At 39.3% G+C, this 14,986-nt stretch overlaps 1 protein-coding gene across 1 annotated transcript in view; it reads left to right on the top strand.

Moving 5' to 3' along the window:
- Positions 1–3,472, top strand: part of Mctp2 (multiple C2 and transmembrane domain containing 2) — a 181,008-nt gene extending 177,536 nt beyond the window's left edge. The window contains exon 22 of the mRNA XM_055623671.1: positions 1,952–3,472. Within this exon, the coding sequence (XP_055479646.1) occupies positions 1,952–2,020 (69 nt within the window). The 3' untranslated portion in view covers positions 2,021–3,472. The remainder of the gene's footprint in view (positions 1–1,951) is intronic.
- The last annotated feature ends 11,514 nt before the right edge of the window (positions 3,473–14,986 follow it).

Here is a 14,986-nt window from a genome sequence, read left to right as displayed (position 1 = left end):
ACTCATACTGAGCAGCTACAGGGCTGCAGTGTGGCTCCCATTTTGATTGCTTTCCTCCCTGAAGAGACGGAGATGAGCTCAGAGGAGTTGCATGAGCTCCAGTGAGAAAAGGCATTGCTTATTTTCTTAGTTCTCCAGATGGCAGGCATTTTAGGGGAAGTAGGAGACAAGAGGATTATTCTTTTATTCCTTTTTTTTTTTGTTTGCCCCAATTATCTCTTCAGCATCCCCTCTATCCTCTTTCCACGAAAGACTTAGGAATGCTGAGGGCAAACCCCTACTTACTTTGATTCACACAAAGGAAGAGGTGGTAGGAAATCAAATTTGAGATCAATTTCAAGTATTATTCACAGGTAATGCTCACTTAGTCCAACAGTGTCTCAATTTTGTGGATACACAGAGATTAACAAAGGCATCAATAACAGAAAGTCCCAACAAGTGGCCCCATCCAGGGCCCTGCAGACTTGCCTGCACCAAAGCCAGAGGAAGACAGGCAGACAGTGAATTTTCTAATGGAAAAGAGTGACCGCAGAATAGGTAAAAGGGGATATCATGGCATGAGGCATCATCAAGATGATGAAAGGCACAGTCTTTTATTGTCTAAGAGAACCCCAAATCAAGTATCGATTTTTATCATTGGGCCAATGTAGCATAATTGGCTTCCCGGCATCTTTAGGTAGATTACAGATACATGGGGCTATAATCTCAAATGTCTCAAGGCCCCTTGTCCCCTTCATTCCACATTCTAGAGATTAAAATACACTCTATGGTGCTTTGTTTGTTTGTTTGTTTTATTTTGAAGCTTTTACTTCATGACATAAACCATCAAAAATCAGTTCCATAAAGATATATTTACTCTCTGTCACTTACATGACATAATTGAGAAATGATAACCTGACCCTTCTTTGTTTTGCATTTAGGATTCAAAGTTATGTTGTTATCTTTTATTCTCCTGGGGGACTTTCACAAAATACGAGATGAAAGGATTTTGCTTTCTTCTTGTTTATCTGATTTTGAGAAAGTATAGCCTAATGTAGGACGAGATATAACATCCTTGGGGAAGTTGGCAGCGATGTTAAAATTAGGTAGCACACGTGGCCAATAACACAGTAGGTTAAATAAATGCTGTCCCTGCAGTTTGGCCTACCTATGCAAACATTACATTTGTAATGTGCTATCACTTTGGTTACAGTGTGAGTTCATACGACATTGTGAATAGAAATTTCCCATCAGTCCTGTTTCTCCACGGTCCTGGCACTACCCCTTGGAATGTATCACCCAAGTATAGCTGGCATAGTCACAGACAGACACATAGGACAAAACGTCTGACTGAGGATCCTCCGTGAATTAGCACAAGTCTCCCTGTCCTACCAAGGGTGCTCTCTGATGACAGTTTGCCTCTGGTGACTCCTTCAAAGTTCATGCTTATTTCATATGTTCTAGCCATCACACCGTTAAGTGAAATTAACTTTAAGTGACATCTATATAAGTTCAGAGCCTAGAATCAAATTCAATATTTCATCCCCTCCTAGGTAAAATAAATGTCCGTAAGAGGCTGACTTTTTCCTCTTCATTGTAGGTACTTTGGAATCAGTTGTGTAATAGCATAAGATCAACAATCCCAAGAGGCAGTTATTAGGTTATTTACGTTTGAAAGCTGGTATAAGCACGACTAAGCTCAGACAGCAGTGGTGAGGAAAGTAGAAGCCCATAGAAGCCCTTGCATCTCATTAGAAAAATCTGCTTTTAATATTTTGGTTTCAAGAAATGATGCATGACTTCTGAAACCCTTCCTGCAATTAATCCCCCCACGGTCCTGTGTTTAGAAAGTGATTCATTACCTTTGAACCTTCCTTTCTTTGCCTTGCTGTGTCCTTGGGGAGCCATTAACACACTCTGTGGTGAGCTAGGGTTACCTAACTGCCAGCATCATGTCTGTTTGTTTTCACAGGTGCAGTATGCAGAGCTGAAGCCCTATGGCAGCCACAGCCCGCTTCGGAAGAAGCGGAGTACTGTCTAGGGCTCATGTTGACTGAACTCTCCAGCATCCAATGTGCAGCTGATCAGACCTGTGTCCTGGCTGCTCTGTGTCCTGAAATGGGTGCTCTGTGCATCCCATCACTCTCTGCTCTCTTCACATATACAGATGCACACACCCCCGCACCCGAGTCCCCATGCATGGGTGTCCTAGACAGTCAAAATGACAAAAGGCACTAAGTCTGAGACTGTGGTAGTCTCTCATCCATTTTAAGTATATAAAACAGGGTGTCCACATGTCTGAGCCTTCTCCTTGAGAGCAACTAGAAGATCATGTGATTCTAGAATGACGCTGAACTTATTTCAACACCTTAAGCAGATTTTCACTAAGATTCAGTTATTTCTGGCTGAGGTTGGTAGCTTATACTTATAAACTTAACAACGAAGAGGCCAAGGCAGGTCAGTGTTGAATGCAATGTCAGCTCAGGAACTATACCATGTCAGCCTCTGCTCTGTACCAAAACTCTGTTTTAAAACCAACAGTTAACAGAGGTTCAGTTATTTACAGTCTCGATATCCCTACTCATTTCAGATTATTTTGCTACCATCTCTCCATCCAGATGATGTATATTTAAAAAAAAAACAATGCTTAGTGATTTCCAGAATTAACCCAAATATTTACTAATCTTTCAGCTGTGATAAATAAATCTGTTTGTTTATTTATTTATTTATTTATTGGTGTCCCCTTAGTATTGGATGCCAGCCTATATCACATCTCAGCTGTTGTTGGCAAGGACTATCCCTGAAGGTCCCAAGGAATGACTCATTGGATTAATATGGCTTTTGTGATAGTATTTTGTTGCTGTAAAATGTCATTTCTTCCAACCTCCCCTTTTGCCTGCTACCAAAACAAAGATATTTGTATCAAATATGCATTCTCAGAGAGAAGGTGGAGGTTGGAGCAGATGAACGAGTAAATTCAGAAAGTATTTAGGAATATCAAAGTATGAAGAGGCTTTACTAACACTCTTGGTGAGATATAATCATTTCAGTTGCCAGATGTTTTGAGCAGACAGTTAAAATGTTTTTGGCTGTCTGAGTTTGCTTTTTGTTTTTCTGAGGGTCAAAATAAGGTAAAGACAGTAGAAGCTTATTTCAAAACCCTGTGAATACAAAACAATCGCCAAAAAGTCTTCTGTAGATAACCTCTGAGTCCTGAGCACCCTACAACTCCATAGCACACCCTGCCAAGCTTAAAACAATTAATTTTGTGCATGTAGAAAATGTGTACAAGTAGCTTTGTGTCAGAATGATATTTAAGCTTTAAAATCTGTATTTCATCGACACATATTTGCTGAATGTAGGTTTGTATATGTATTGTAAAGAAAAGTTGGGGTTAAAAAGACCCAATTTACTTCTGTTCAGTTCTTTTGTTTTGTCATTGTTTCTGCATTGTTCAAACAAAATGTTTTATGAAAAATGCCAAAGATTCTAAGCTTTATCATCTCATGTCTATTTTTTTCTTCGTATGCTTCTTGCTGGTTTCTCTGTGGCAGAGCCTGATGTCTGCATGATTTGATTTCCTTCAAGTTAATGAAGCTGGCTGAGGGAAAAAAAAAAAAAGCCTTGAAGATATTGTAAAAGCCCCAGTAAATCTGTTAGTTGTGCATACAATAGATACCCGAGAACTTCTTTGTCTAAACCAGTTACTCAATCTTCTGTGTAAACAATACCTCATTGTCTTGTTCCCAACATCCAGTTTATCATAGTCTGTCATTTAGTAACGACCCAAGGCAGGCATCTTTAAGCCGACATGTGAGGTCTGATCAGTCATTGGAATGAAAACTTTTGGGAGCAAAATAACCCCTTATTTATTTAAATGTGGAACCCGTCCTTCATGGCTGTTCTTTTGCTTTAGAATTTCTAAATAAAATAATTTTCCCAACAGGAAGGTATCATTAGCAAGACTTCTCTCCTCCATAGCCCAAACAGAACTCACAACATTAAATTCAGGACACAAAATCCAGCTGGTATCTGAGAGCAGGACAGGGCCAACTTTTCCTAAACTCTCTACTGAAGACATTGTTAGTTGATTAAATCAACATGGCATGTGAGAAAATGAGAGTTTGGGGGGAAGTGAAATGTTAAGATTTATATAATTATGATAGTTGTATAGGTCTAATCCTTACAGGCTCTGTTTTAGCCCAGGATCTCAGAGAGTGACAAAATACTATAATTAAATAATTAAGTATTTTATTCCATCTTAAAGAAGCACCTGTCACATACTGTGGATGGAACTCTCCTCTTTGTATGCATAACACCAAAACTAGCATGGATTTCTTTTTCCTTTTCCACTGTTTGATGTACAAAAGAAATATTTGTTCTGACCCAAGATTTTAGCAACTTCTGTAAGATTTTTCTTCTTCCTGAGAATTTTCACAATTTGGACTCATGGAAAGAAGTCCTTTGGCATGTCTAGCTTTGTCAGGATGACGGTTTGTATGCTTTGAGACCATATTGAGTAAAACACATGTTACTAGAATGGAATCACTGGAATACTACAGCAGTATGTCTGATGGTTAATGGCCACTCTAAAGACAAAAGAAACAAATGAAAGCAGAATTCTCACACCTCTATAGTTCAACCATGAGTGTTTGGAGTCTGGCTCTCTAGAGACCCAAGGTGCCTGCACAGACATCTAGGCTCTAACCCCAACTACTCACAGCACTTTACACAAAAGATGAGTTGTGTTATGTGTTAAAATTTACTGTTCAGCAAGGTACCAAAAAGTCATCCTTATCCCCTAAAATTTGGGTCAATGCAGGAGTCCCACAATGAAGAGACTAAGTAACTTTTTTTTTTTTTTTTTTTTACCTGCAATAAAATGACTTCGACCTGGTTTGTGAGTGGCATGACTTCCTCTCTATAGACATTCACTCACTGCTTTATTGAAATGTATCTCAATAAATTCTTCATTTCTGTCTTAGTAAATTATTTTATCAGTGCATAACCGTCTCCCCTGTTTTGGTTTGCACGGGAACTGCATGGCTAGCAGGCAGGCAGCATGTGCCATATGGATACCCCGAATGAGGGTTGTTCCACCTTCAAGACAAGATGGGCGACAAGATGCAAGATACAGCTCCCGTGTTTGAAGTGTGTGAATCAGCTTAATGATTTTGTAGAAATTTGTAGATTACATATTTACACTAACCAACTTAAAGATAATTAAGTGGGAGTGTTAAAACCTTGTGAAGGGTTTGTGCTTCCCTTCTTAGCCCTCTACTCAACTGCCAATATATCTTAAAAGCTTGTCTCCTGGACTGGGGTTAGGGTCTTCACAGATACCTTTGTTTTTGTTCTTTGTGCTTTTCCCTCGTCTCCAAACCTGACAAAATCTAGTCTGTCAAGGGTGGAGGTAGTATTGCTTCCGTCCTCTTGGCTACCCTACAAGGTAAAGGTCTATAATTTCTCACATGTCATGGAAAAGGTGGCAATGGTGGTGATCTCATCTATCTGGGATAGTCTTCATCCATCTTATCCCTTCACTTGTGATATCTTTCCCCAAATATCTGGCTAAGTAAATTCTATCTCCTCCAAACCATTCAAAGTCCTCCTCTCTGATTATGTTACCATTTTCTTTGTGCTGTATGAGTTTCCACCTCATGCTGCAGTATAACATGTTGAAGGCATCAGTGTGTTAGAGAGTGCTAACTTAGGTCTCTCATAAAACCACGCTTGCCATCATGAAGTAGCTTTGTCCTAATTACCTTCCAAATCCCCTATCTTCAAATACCATTATCCAATAATTTAAGATCAAGGTTTGAAGAAATTAATTTCAGAGGGTGAATTAGAACATCAGAAATCTACTTCCTGTCTGCTGTAGGTCAGAGCTCCCAGGAGCTTTGACCCCAGCGTTCTTTCCTAGACATGCCAGCCTGGAAGCCATGCAGAGCATGTGCCTGACAGCTCAGCACAGACCATTTGTTTCTGTGTCCTTTCATATGATGCTTTTGTGGGAAAAAAAGAATAATCCAGATAGATCAATGATGCCCATCCTTTACAATAATTACTTGCTTGAAGTAGTGAGCTTATTTTATGTGATATATGTGATTTCTGGATATGTCAATGACCAACCATCTGATTATACAATGTCTTATATTTAGAGAAATTCTTATATGGCAATAGAAAATATAATATTTGTGAACTGTAAAATGACCTTCTGATTCTTCTCTTATGTTTTTGTAACTTTGCAGTTAACATATTGAATACAGATTGATACACATAAGCAAAATAGACAACATTCCCTTGGTGGAGCCAGATAATAAATGGATGCTTTCAAGGAACTAATATAACTTGGATACAAGTTTCATAAAACTTTCAACTTAGTTGCAGTGGGTGGCTTAAGCAATTAGGAATGTGCAAAGAATAGTTCTAAGTCATATGTAGTACTGCTGATATAAATGAATAGTGTCCTAGACTTTTTTTTATCATTGCACAGTGAGAGAAAATATGAGTATAATTGAGAGATTATAAAAAGCAAATGAGAAATTGTCATCTACTTGACTCCCTAGTCAAGACAGCAGGGTTAAAGATGGCTATTTGATTCAAGCAAATAAAATGCTGATAATTTACCACCTTTCTCCAAGTCTAGGAAGGTAATGCTGTGTTTTGTTGTGGATAAAAATAGATAATCAGATATGGGAAGAATGTATATGGCAGCCATGGAGAGACTGTGCTGTCAGTGTTGAGTTGGAAGAATCCAAAACATCTTTAATGCAAGTAACAAGGAAGTACCACCATTTGAATAAAGTGCTCGAAGAAGAAACATTCCACACCTGGGAGAACCACACTTCAGGACTAACACTCAACCTGAGTAAAGGCTTGCTGTTAAAGGAAAAGAATCTTGATAAAAACATTCGGACATAGTCATGCAGTGGTGTGGAAATGATGGACGGGGTAGAGGGCATTTGATAAAGTAGCAGCTGTGCCAGCATGAGGACAGTACTATGGAAATTCTCACCTCCCACATAAAAGTAAGGTCTGGTGGCCCACATCTGTAAGCCCAGTTCCGGGAGATAGAGACAGGTGGATCCTTGGAGTTTGTGGTATAGAGACGCCCTGAAAAAACAATGAGTACCAGATTTATTGAGAGATCTTGTTTCCAAAAGTAAAGGTGAATGGGGCTTAGTGAGCTAGCTCAGCAAATAAAGGTGGGTATTGCCAAGCCTGGTGACCTGAATTCAATCCCAGTAGACATATTGTGGAAAGAGAAAACCACCTTCCACACGTTGTTCTCTTTGTCTCCATATTTGTAGTGTGTCACACCTACCTAACAACCCAGACAGTAAGTAAATGAAATGTAGCCAAACTATAACAGAAACCAACAACAGCAGTTACACGATGTTGACACACACACCCCCCCCACACACACACACACAAATGAGAAAGGGAGAGAGAGAGAGAGAGTTGCTGCTGATATACCCACAAAGATGGTAAACACTGTCAGAGGATGTATCTTTTCAGTGCATAGGAAAAGTCTTTGTGTGAAATGGTGCTCGGTTATTTTAAGATTAATATGAGTATAATATTGACCCCTTCCATATCTCATGGAAAAAATATCAATTTGGCAGATCTAAAAGTGGATGTGAAAATAAAAATTCTAGAAAGACACAAAAGAAAATATCTTTATACCATTTAATAAGTAAAAATGTCAGCAATAAACATAATGTTAATTCAAAGGGAATACAATAATGCTTTGAAGAAGACTACAATTAAACTTTTCTTCAAAAGTGACTAATAAAGAAAGGACTTGTATGTAAGAGAATCTTTATTCATGTTCTATTATTTATATATTATTATATGTCATATGATAATACCTATATTATATTTACATATGGTCCAGTAAATGATTCTTAGGCAGAGTATCATGAAAAGTCAAATACTTACCTCAGAATAAATATATGAACATGTACTTCCTAGGAAGTACCTACTCAAGTGGCTAACAAGCAGAAAAATTGGCCAATGTCTTTTATCAGACAAACACAAAATGAAATTATGAAACAACTATATGGAAAGAGCTACCTGGGAATTTAATTGATGCAACTACTTTGGAAAACTGTTTTTTCAGTTTCTACTAAAGTTGATCACATGTGCCCTGTACCCATTTCTACCAGATCAGCCTTTGGCACATCACGACAAAGGTAGGTATTGGTATGTTTAGCCATTCATAAAGCCACTACTTGCATTTTGCATAAGTGAGGAGGCCTATTTCCTTTATTATCTGTGTTAAGGCATACATTTTAACTATAATACAGAGTTGGTAGAGATTAATTGAACGGCTTTCTATGGAACAGTATGAATCCACTTCAAAAATGTCAAGCCAGGAATCTCAAGGATGAAGCCATAGGGAGTGTGATTTCAGTTACCTAAAGAGGCAAAACAAACCCTAGCATGTACAAGCTAGAAAGCCAAGTTGGGAGGCTAAATGCCTGAGCCTAAGCCCAGCCCACACTCTTTGGTATTAGTTACTCTAGTGTTCTGCTGTTTGTTCTGTTTGTATACATTTGTTTATTTTATGGACTTTGTTACATTGCAAACTTATGACATAATATTTGCACTTCTAGTTTTATTAAAACAAAGGTTATAGAATAGAGTGGTTTTGTCACCATTTTGCAATTAAGCCGAGGCCGATCATAAATATTTAGACAATGAAAAGCGCTTTGAATTTAGCTTTTATATTTTGAATGTATTTTCAGTCACAAATACTAATAGACATTTACCTACATTTTAATTTTTTTTGTGACGGTTGAGTTATTTTAGACAAGACACCAGAGAGTTCTCACCACACTCTTATAGTGTTGGAATATTTTCGTTCCACTACTAACACAAATCATTTTTCATTTTAAGAAGGTGTTTACTATCAGGATTATTAAAGTGACTTCCCCTAATAGACATCTACTGCAAACTGTAAAATTGCTTTATGGATGGGGCAGGGGAATGTCTGGTGTAGCTCAATGGCACAGCTCTTTCCTAGCAGGACCAAGGCCCTGGATTGCATACTCAGTACTCAGAAACAAAAAATGCCCTTGGTCTGGGGATTTCCTCTTGCTTATCATGAGCAAACAGGCTGATAAAACTTCAGGTTCTGATGTATTCCAGAAAGCTTCAGTTTTTACAGATTGTAGGTATGCTGTGGACGTTTAGGTTTATGATATGTAGACACATTGTGTTATAATCTCAAGTGGAGGGTTTTAGTTTGTCCGCTCCTGGTCTTGTGTGGAGCGTGGTCTTTGCCAACTAGAATTAGTTGAATTCTGAGGACTTTGAGGAGTATAAATATGATAGCCCAGAGGAAGAAGGGACAGTCGCTTGGAGTAGTCAGAGGAGGACTGCATGCTGCTGCTTTGTCATGCTGCTGTGTTTGCTATTTGCTGGTTACCTAGACTGCTGGATGTCCTGATGACCGATAAGTTAGTGTCCCCAAAAAGAATACTACCGCACTAACCAGCAAGAAGAGGTAAACTGGGCTACGTCTTATTTTCCTTTCAATCCTCTTTTTCCCATACCTGGGGGTTGGAAAGGAACCCCCAATAAAGTAGGGTTTGGAAAACTACCATCTACATAGGTATGATAACAAAGCTCAGCATCCTGGGGCATTTATCTGTTACATGTATAATTCATTTCATCTGCCCACCCCCCTCCATTTTTCACACATTAAAGTTTGTCCAGCAACAAGGCTTGTTTTGTGCCTAAAGAAGACTCCTTTTTTTTTTTCTCCTGTAGGAAGAAATAGGTTACAAAGGACAAATAGGCAGACACACATACATATAGACACAGAAAGGACACACATTCATTTATACATAAATACTCACCATTTTTATAATTTTGCACATTTCCACACACACACACACACACAAATGAATCCAAGACTACAAGCAAAAGTATCAGGAATCTAAGCTTTCAGAAGAAATACTCAATTTGTCTTTTGCTGCCTTTCAAACCTTGCTAGCAGCTCTACCTCACTAGGCACTCAATGCCAGAAAGCAACGCATCATTATTCCAGCCAGCTTCACTCTGTCTCCCTCTCTCTCTGGGATGACTTTATTATTATACTCTTTATGCCTGACAAATCCTGAGATGTCAGCTTCTCATTCAATTCATTGGGATACAATCTTGTCTCTTTCACGTGTTCACATTATTACATCAAAACAACTGGTTCAAAAAATAAAAACCACACAACATTTGTTTAGCTGCATAACAGAGAAAGTATGCACCCACTCCATAACGTCAGTTATGATCTAAAGACGGCTAAATATTTGGTTTTACTTTGTTCGTTTAACCCCTTCCTCCTAAAGACTAAATTACCAAAAGAAAGTGAAATATTCTTTGTGTTGTTAAGTGAGCTCATAGTTTGCTGAACTCCAGGCGTTTTATTCATGCCCTGTGTTGGGTTCAGGCCAGGTCCAGACAGGAGGCAACTGCCATGGGCTCTGGTACAACACAGATATTTGACAGAGTAGGAGTCTCAGACTCCCACAGCCCTTAGCTGTGCTTCTTGTCATCCTCAGGTGCAGCAAGTTGTGGACATCTGAGAGAGAGGAGGGGTGGGGGAGGTGCTGGGAGGAGTGGAGGGAGGAAAAATGTGCTTGGGATGTAATGTATGAGAAAATTAAAAACGCCATCCATTGTTTAGGAGTGGCAGAATACCCTTAGATTTGGGTGGGTTTAGAATGACTGACATTTTAATGATGCCTTTTCCTGATAGTCTTTTGCCTTGCTACTCACCAATGACTTCTTACAAATTGGTTGCACTGTCTACTTCTATCTACTATTTATACTGGCTGTTTGTGAAAGATTTCCAAAACAAATAGTGTCTCATTCTTGTTAATAATGAATGCCTGCTCTCCAAACCCCTAGTTTTCAGCAACAATGTAGATAATTCATAGTCTACTGGGAGTATTATGGATGCAATTCACATGGGTTCTTAAAACTTGTTAAGATATTTTAGACTTTGTAATTTCATATGCCTCTCCAAAAAGCCCAGTTTTCTGTAAAATTTCAATCTTATTTCATCTCTTCCACCTACCTTGTGTTTTTACCACTGTGTACTCTCTGGTATCAGACAATAAATCTTTGCATGTCCTAAACAGAGCAATTTAAAAGAGAGAAATCTCAGAGCTCTGGTTGACACCAAATTAGGCTTATGTGGCAAAGGAAACAGGTTCTGCTATCTCTAGCTGCCATGCATTATAATTGACTATTACTTCCGCAACCACACAGACCAGGACCCAGAAAGATAAAGGGTCCAGTCCAGGCTTCAATACCTTGGCATTTAACTATTATTGAACAACAGGGTTAACTTCCTAAAGGCCCAGTTTCTTCACTCTTATAGCACTGGACGAGAATGACTCAAGACACTGCCATGTGCATCCTGCTCCTTCTATAAAGCTGTAACATGCATATACATATTTATAAACACATGTATACAGTGCATGTTCACGTCATATGGCAAATTAAAAATAAAAAATCATTTTAAATATTTTTTAAAAGTTCACATACGGCAAAGGGTTTGGACATCAGAAGAAGAAGAAAACAGGAAACAACCTAGGAACCTGCCACAGAGGAACTCCAAAAGCCTCTGCCCTGCAGACTATCAAAGCAGATGCTGAGACTTATGGCCAACTGTTGGGCAGAGTGCATGGAATCTTATATAAGAAGTGGGAAATAGTAAGATCTGGAGAGGACGGGAACCACACAAGGAGAGCAACAGAACCAGAAAATTTGAACACAGGGAACTTCCCAGAGACCCATACTCCAACCAAGTACCAGGCATGGAGATAACCTAGAACCCCTGCACAGATGTAGCCCATGGCAGTTCAGTGTCCAAGTGGGTTCCATAGTAATGGGAAGAGGGACTGCCTCTGACATAATCTGATTGGCCTGCTCTTTGATCACCTCCCCCTGAGGGGGGAACAGCCTTACCAGGCCACAGAAGATGACAATGCAGCCACTCCTGATGTGATCTGATAGACTAAGATCAGAAGGAAGGAGAAGAAGACCTCTAAGATCACTAAGATCAGTGGACTAGGGGAGGGGCATGCGTGAAGAAGGGAGAGGGAGGTTGGGACCGGGAGGGGAGGAGGGAGGGGCTTATGGGGGGATACAAAGTGAATAAAGTATAATTAATAATAATAAAAAAAATGTTGGAACAAAAAAAAGTTCACATACTCATGAAATTAGTATGACTAGGTCATGAAATAGAGTCCTCAAACATAAGATTAGCAAAAGTACGAACAATGTCCCTTGTCCTTTTGACCCTACAAAGTTAGAGTGATAAGAAGGCTGTTACTGAGGAAGAGGGCCCTTACCAGTTGCTGAACTCCGAGGCTCTTTGATCAGAGAGTCCACATCCTGATGAAGGCGGAAAACAAGTATCTATTGCTTGTAAAGCCATTTGGTCTGTGGTAGTTGTTTAGGCTATCTAAATAGACTGAGACATTGCTCTTTTATTTCGAATAGATAGATTTTTGTTGTGGAAAAATAGAAGACACAGTGTAGTGTGATCTCTGATCACTACTGATGAGAAGCAAGCCATACCCCCTCTGCTAAATAATGACCTCAACCTTCAGACTAACCTCTAGATATTGCCACATGATCGCAGAAACCAAGTTATGAAAGTGGTAAGGAAAACCTCCTCGGTGTGAGCAACGCCTTCTAGTTAAGCTGTCAATCTTCGCTGCTCCCTATTGCTGACTCACCAGAAATATCTGCATTCAAGAGCACCACGCTCTCTAGGGAGAGCTAATCTGCCCATGGTTCTGTCACAGACAACAACCAGGGCAAAACCACGAAACTCTCTCCAGGAGCATGGCTGAAGGAGAACTCTGGAAACTGTCCAGGAGGTCGAAGGACCCTGAACTAGTATGCAGAGCCCAAAAGGCAGCCCATAAGTGAAAACTAAGCAAATTGCAACTTTAACCTAAGCTCCTGGAGTGTGCTGTGGGTAGAGCTACATTGCTAGGAAAAAGTAAAAGGGAATATGTCAGAAAAACAACCATAAAAGCAGATAGGTAACTCATAAATTCAAGAGAACTGTTTAGTCCTTGTGGGGTTGAAATCCAATTCATATGTCAGGCTTCTCTGAATACTCTGCTCCAGTGAAGAAAATCACTTATATCTCCTGTCTTCCAGATTCCAAGGCATAACAACAGTCATTGCTAGATGCCATCTTACTGTGGCTATTGGTGCTCAAAGATTTGGTCCAATCTGTTTTACTGAGCAGAAAACACAACCCTGAATGTTTTACAGTGTTAGGGTTATTCGGTGTCTTAATCATCAGCCTGAATTCCAACTCTAAATGTTTGGCAAGAATTAAGGAATACCTTCACAGGAATAATGCACAACTTTGGGACTTTAGACACTGTATATGTCTATCAGAAGCTGGGAAGGGTTCTAGTCCTCTCTAGCAAATAAAGAGTTTGGCTATCTTTGTCCCTACAATCCCTAGTGCCATCTGCATTCACTCAATGGCAAAGGTATCCTATGTAGCCCATGGGCAGGATGGTAGCAGCTGGTATAGAACTCTTACGACATCAGCTAAACTTGTCTCTAGGAGCCATCAAAAAGTTCCACCTGGAACTTGAAATTCCAGTACTTTGGTTACTAGACACAAGAGATTTCCCTGCATGTCCTGCGGAAAATTCCATTCATTCTGCAACCCTAAGGCCACAGTTACCAAAGCCAGTTTCATCTTTATTGACACTTAAACCCAGGGGCCTTAAGTAAGGCATCACCCCTATCATATGTCTCAAGAAGGATGTTTACCAGCACCATCAGCAAAAATTTTACCTGCCGATGCCACAGGGAATGAGATGAAGTGTCTTCTCGTCTCCTCACCATAGCACCAGAGCTGAAACACTATGGCAGCTGAGACACACACACCACTTGTTTTCACTCATTAGTGTAATGAGAAGGTAGTGTTGGAGTGTCACAGCCTCCCCAAAATGGCCGATAGTACTACGACTTCTCCAAACTAAGCACAGTTATCTTAGAAAATACAGGAAAACTATATTTTCCTTTTGGTATCCTACAACCTCAGACTCATGGTTACCCAGTTACACAGACCCAAGGGAATTCTCAGCAGAGGTATATTGAATGGCAGAGAAACACTTAAAGAAATGTTCAACGTCCTTAGTCATTTGGGAAATGAAAATAAAAAAGACCCTGAGATATCACCCCACACCCATCAGAATGGCTAACATAAAAACTCAAGGGATGCATGGTGGAGAGGTTGTGGAGTAAGAGGAATCCTCCTCTATTGCGTGTGGTAATGTAACCTTATACAACCATTTTGAAAATCAGTCTGGTGCTTCCTCAGAAAATTAGGAATAGTGTTACCTCAAGATCCAGCTATACCACTCCTAGGCATATATCCAAAAGATGCCCCGCCATTCAGTAAGGACATTTGCTCAACTATGTTCACAGCAGCTTTATTTGTAATAGCCAGAAACTGGAAACAACCTAGATGACCCTCAGCAGAGGAATGGATTCAGAAATTGTGGTACTTTTACACAATGGAATACCACTCAGCAATTAGAAACAAGGCAATCATGAAATTTGCAGGCAAATGGTAGGAACTAGAAAAGACCATTCTTAGTGAGGTACCCAGAAGAGAAAGACACATACCATATATACTCATTTTAGCCTTGTAATATAGGATAAACATACTACAATCTACAGTCCTAAAGAAGCTAAACAACAATGCATTCCAATTTTAAAGAAATAAAGGAAATGTCTGAAAAACAATGAATTATAATGATACAAAAGAAACTCAGTGATATTAAAGAATGCACACAAATGATAGAAATGTGAAAAACAAGGGTATGAAACAATTCACCAGAGATGGGAATCATTACAACAAACTAATAATATATTTTATATATTCAAACGTCTATCATTGAAATAGAGCATTTTTGTAAAAGACAAAAATAATCAAAAAATTTCTGAGCAG

This window comes from Psammomys obesus, unplaced genomic scaffold, assembly GCF_907164565.1.
Source record: "Psammomys obesus unplaced genomic scaffold, mPsaObe1.curated_primary_1811, whole genome shotgun sequence".
Lineage (NCBI taxonomy): Eukaryota > Metazoa > Chordata > Mammalia > Rodentia > Muridae > Psammomys > Psammomys obesus.
Note: the sequence above shows the minus strand (reverse complement) of the source record. Positions and strands in the feature narration are given on the sequence as shown.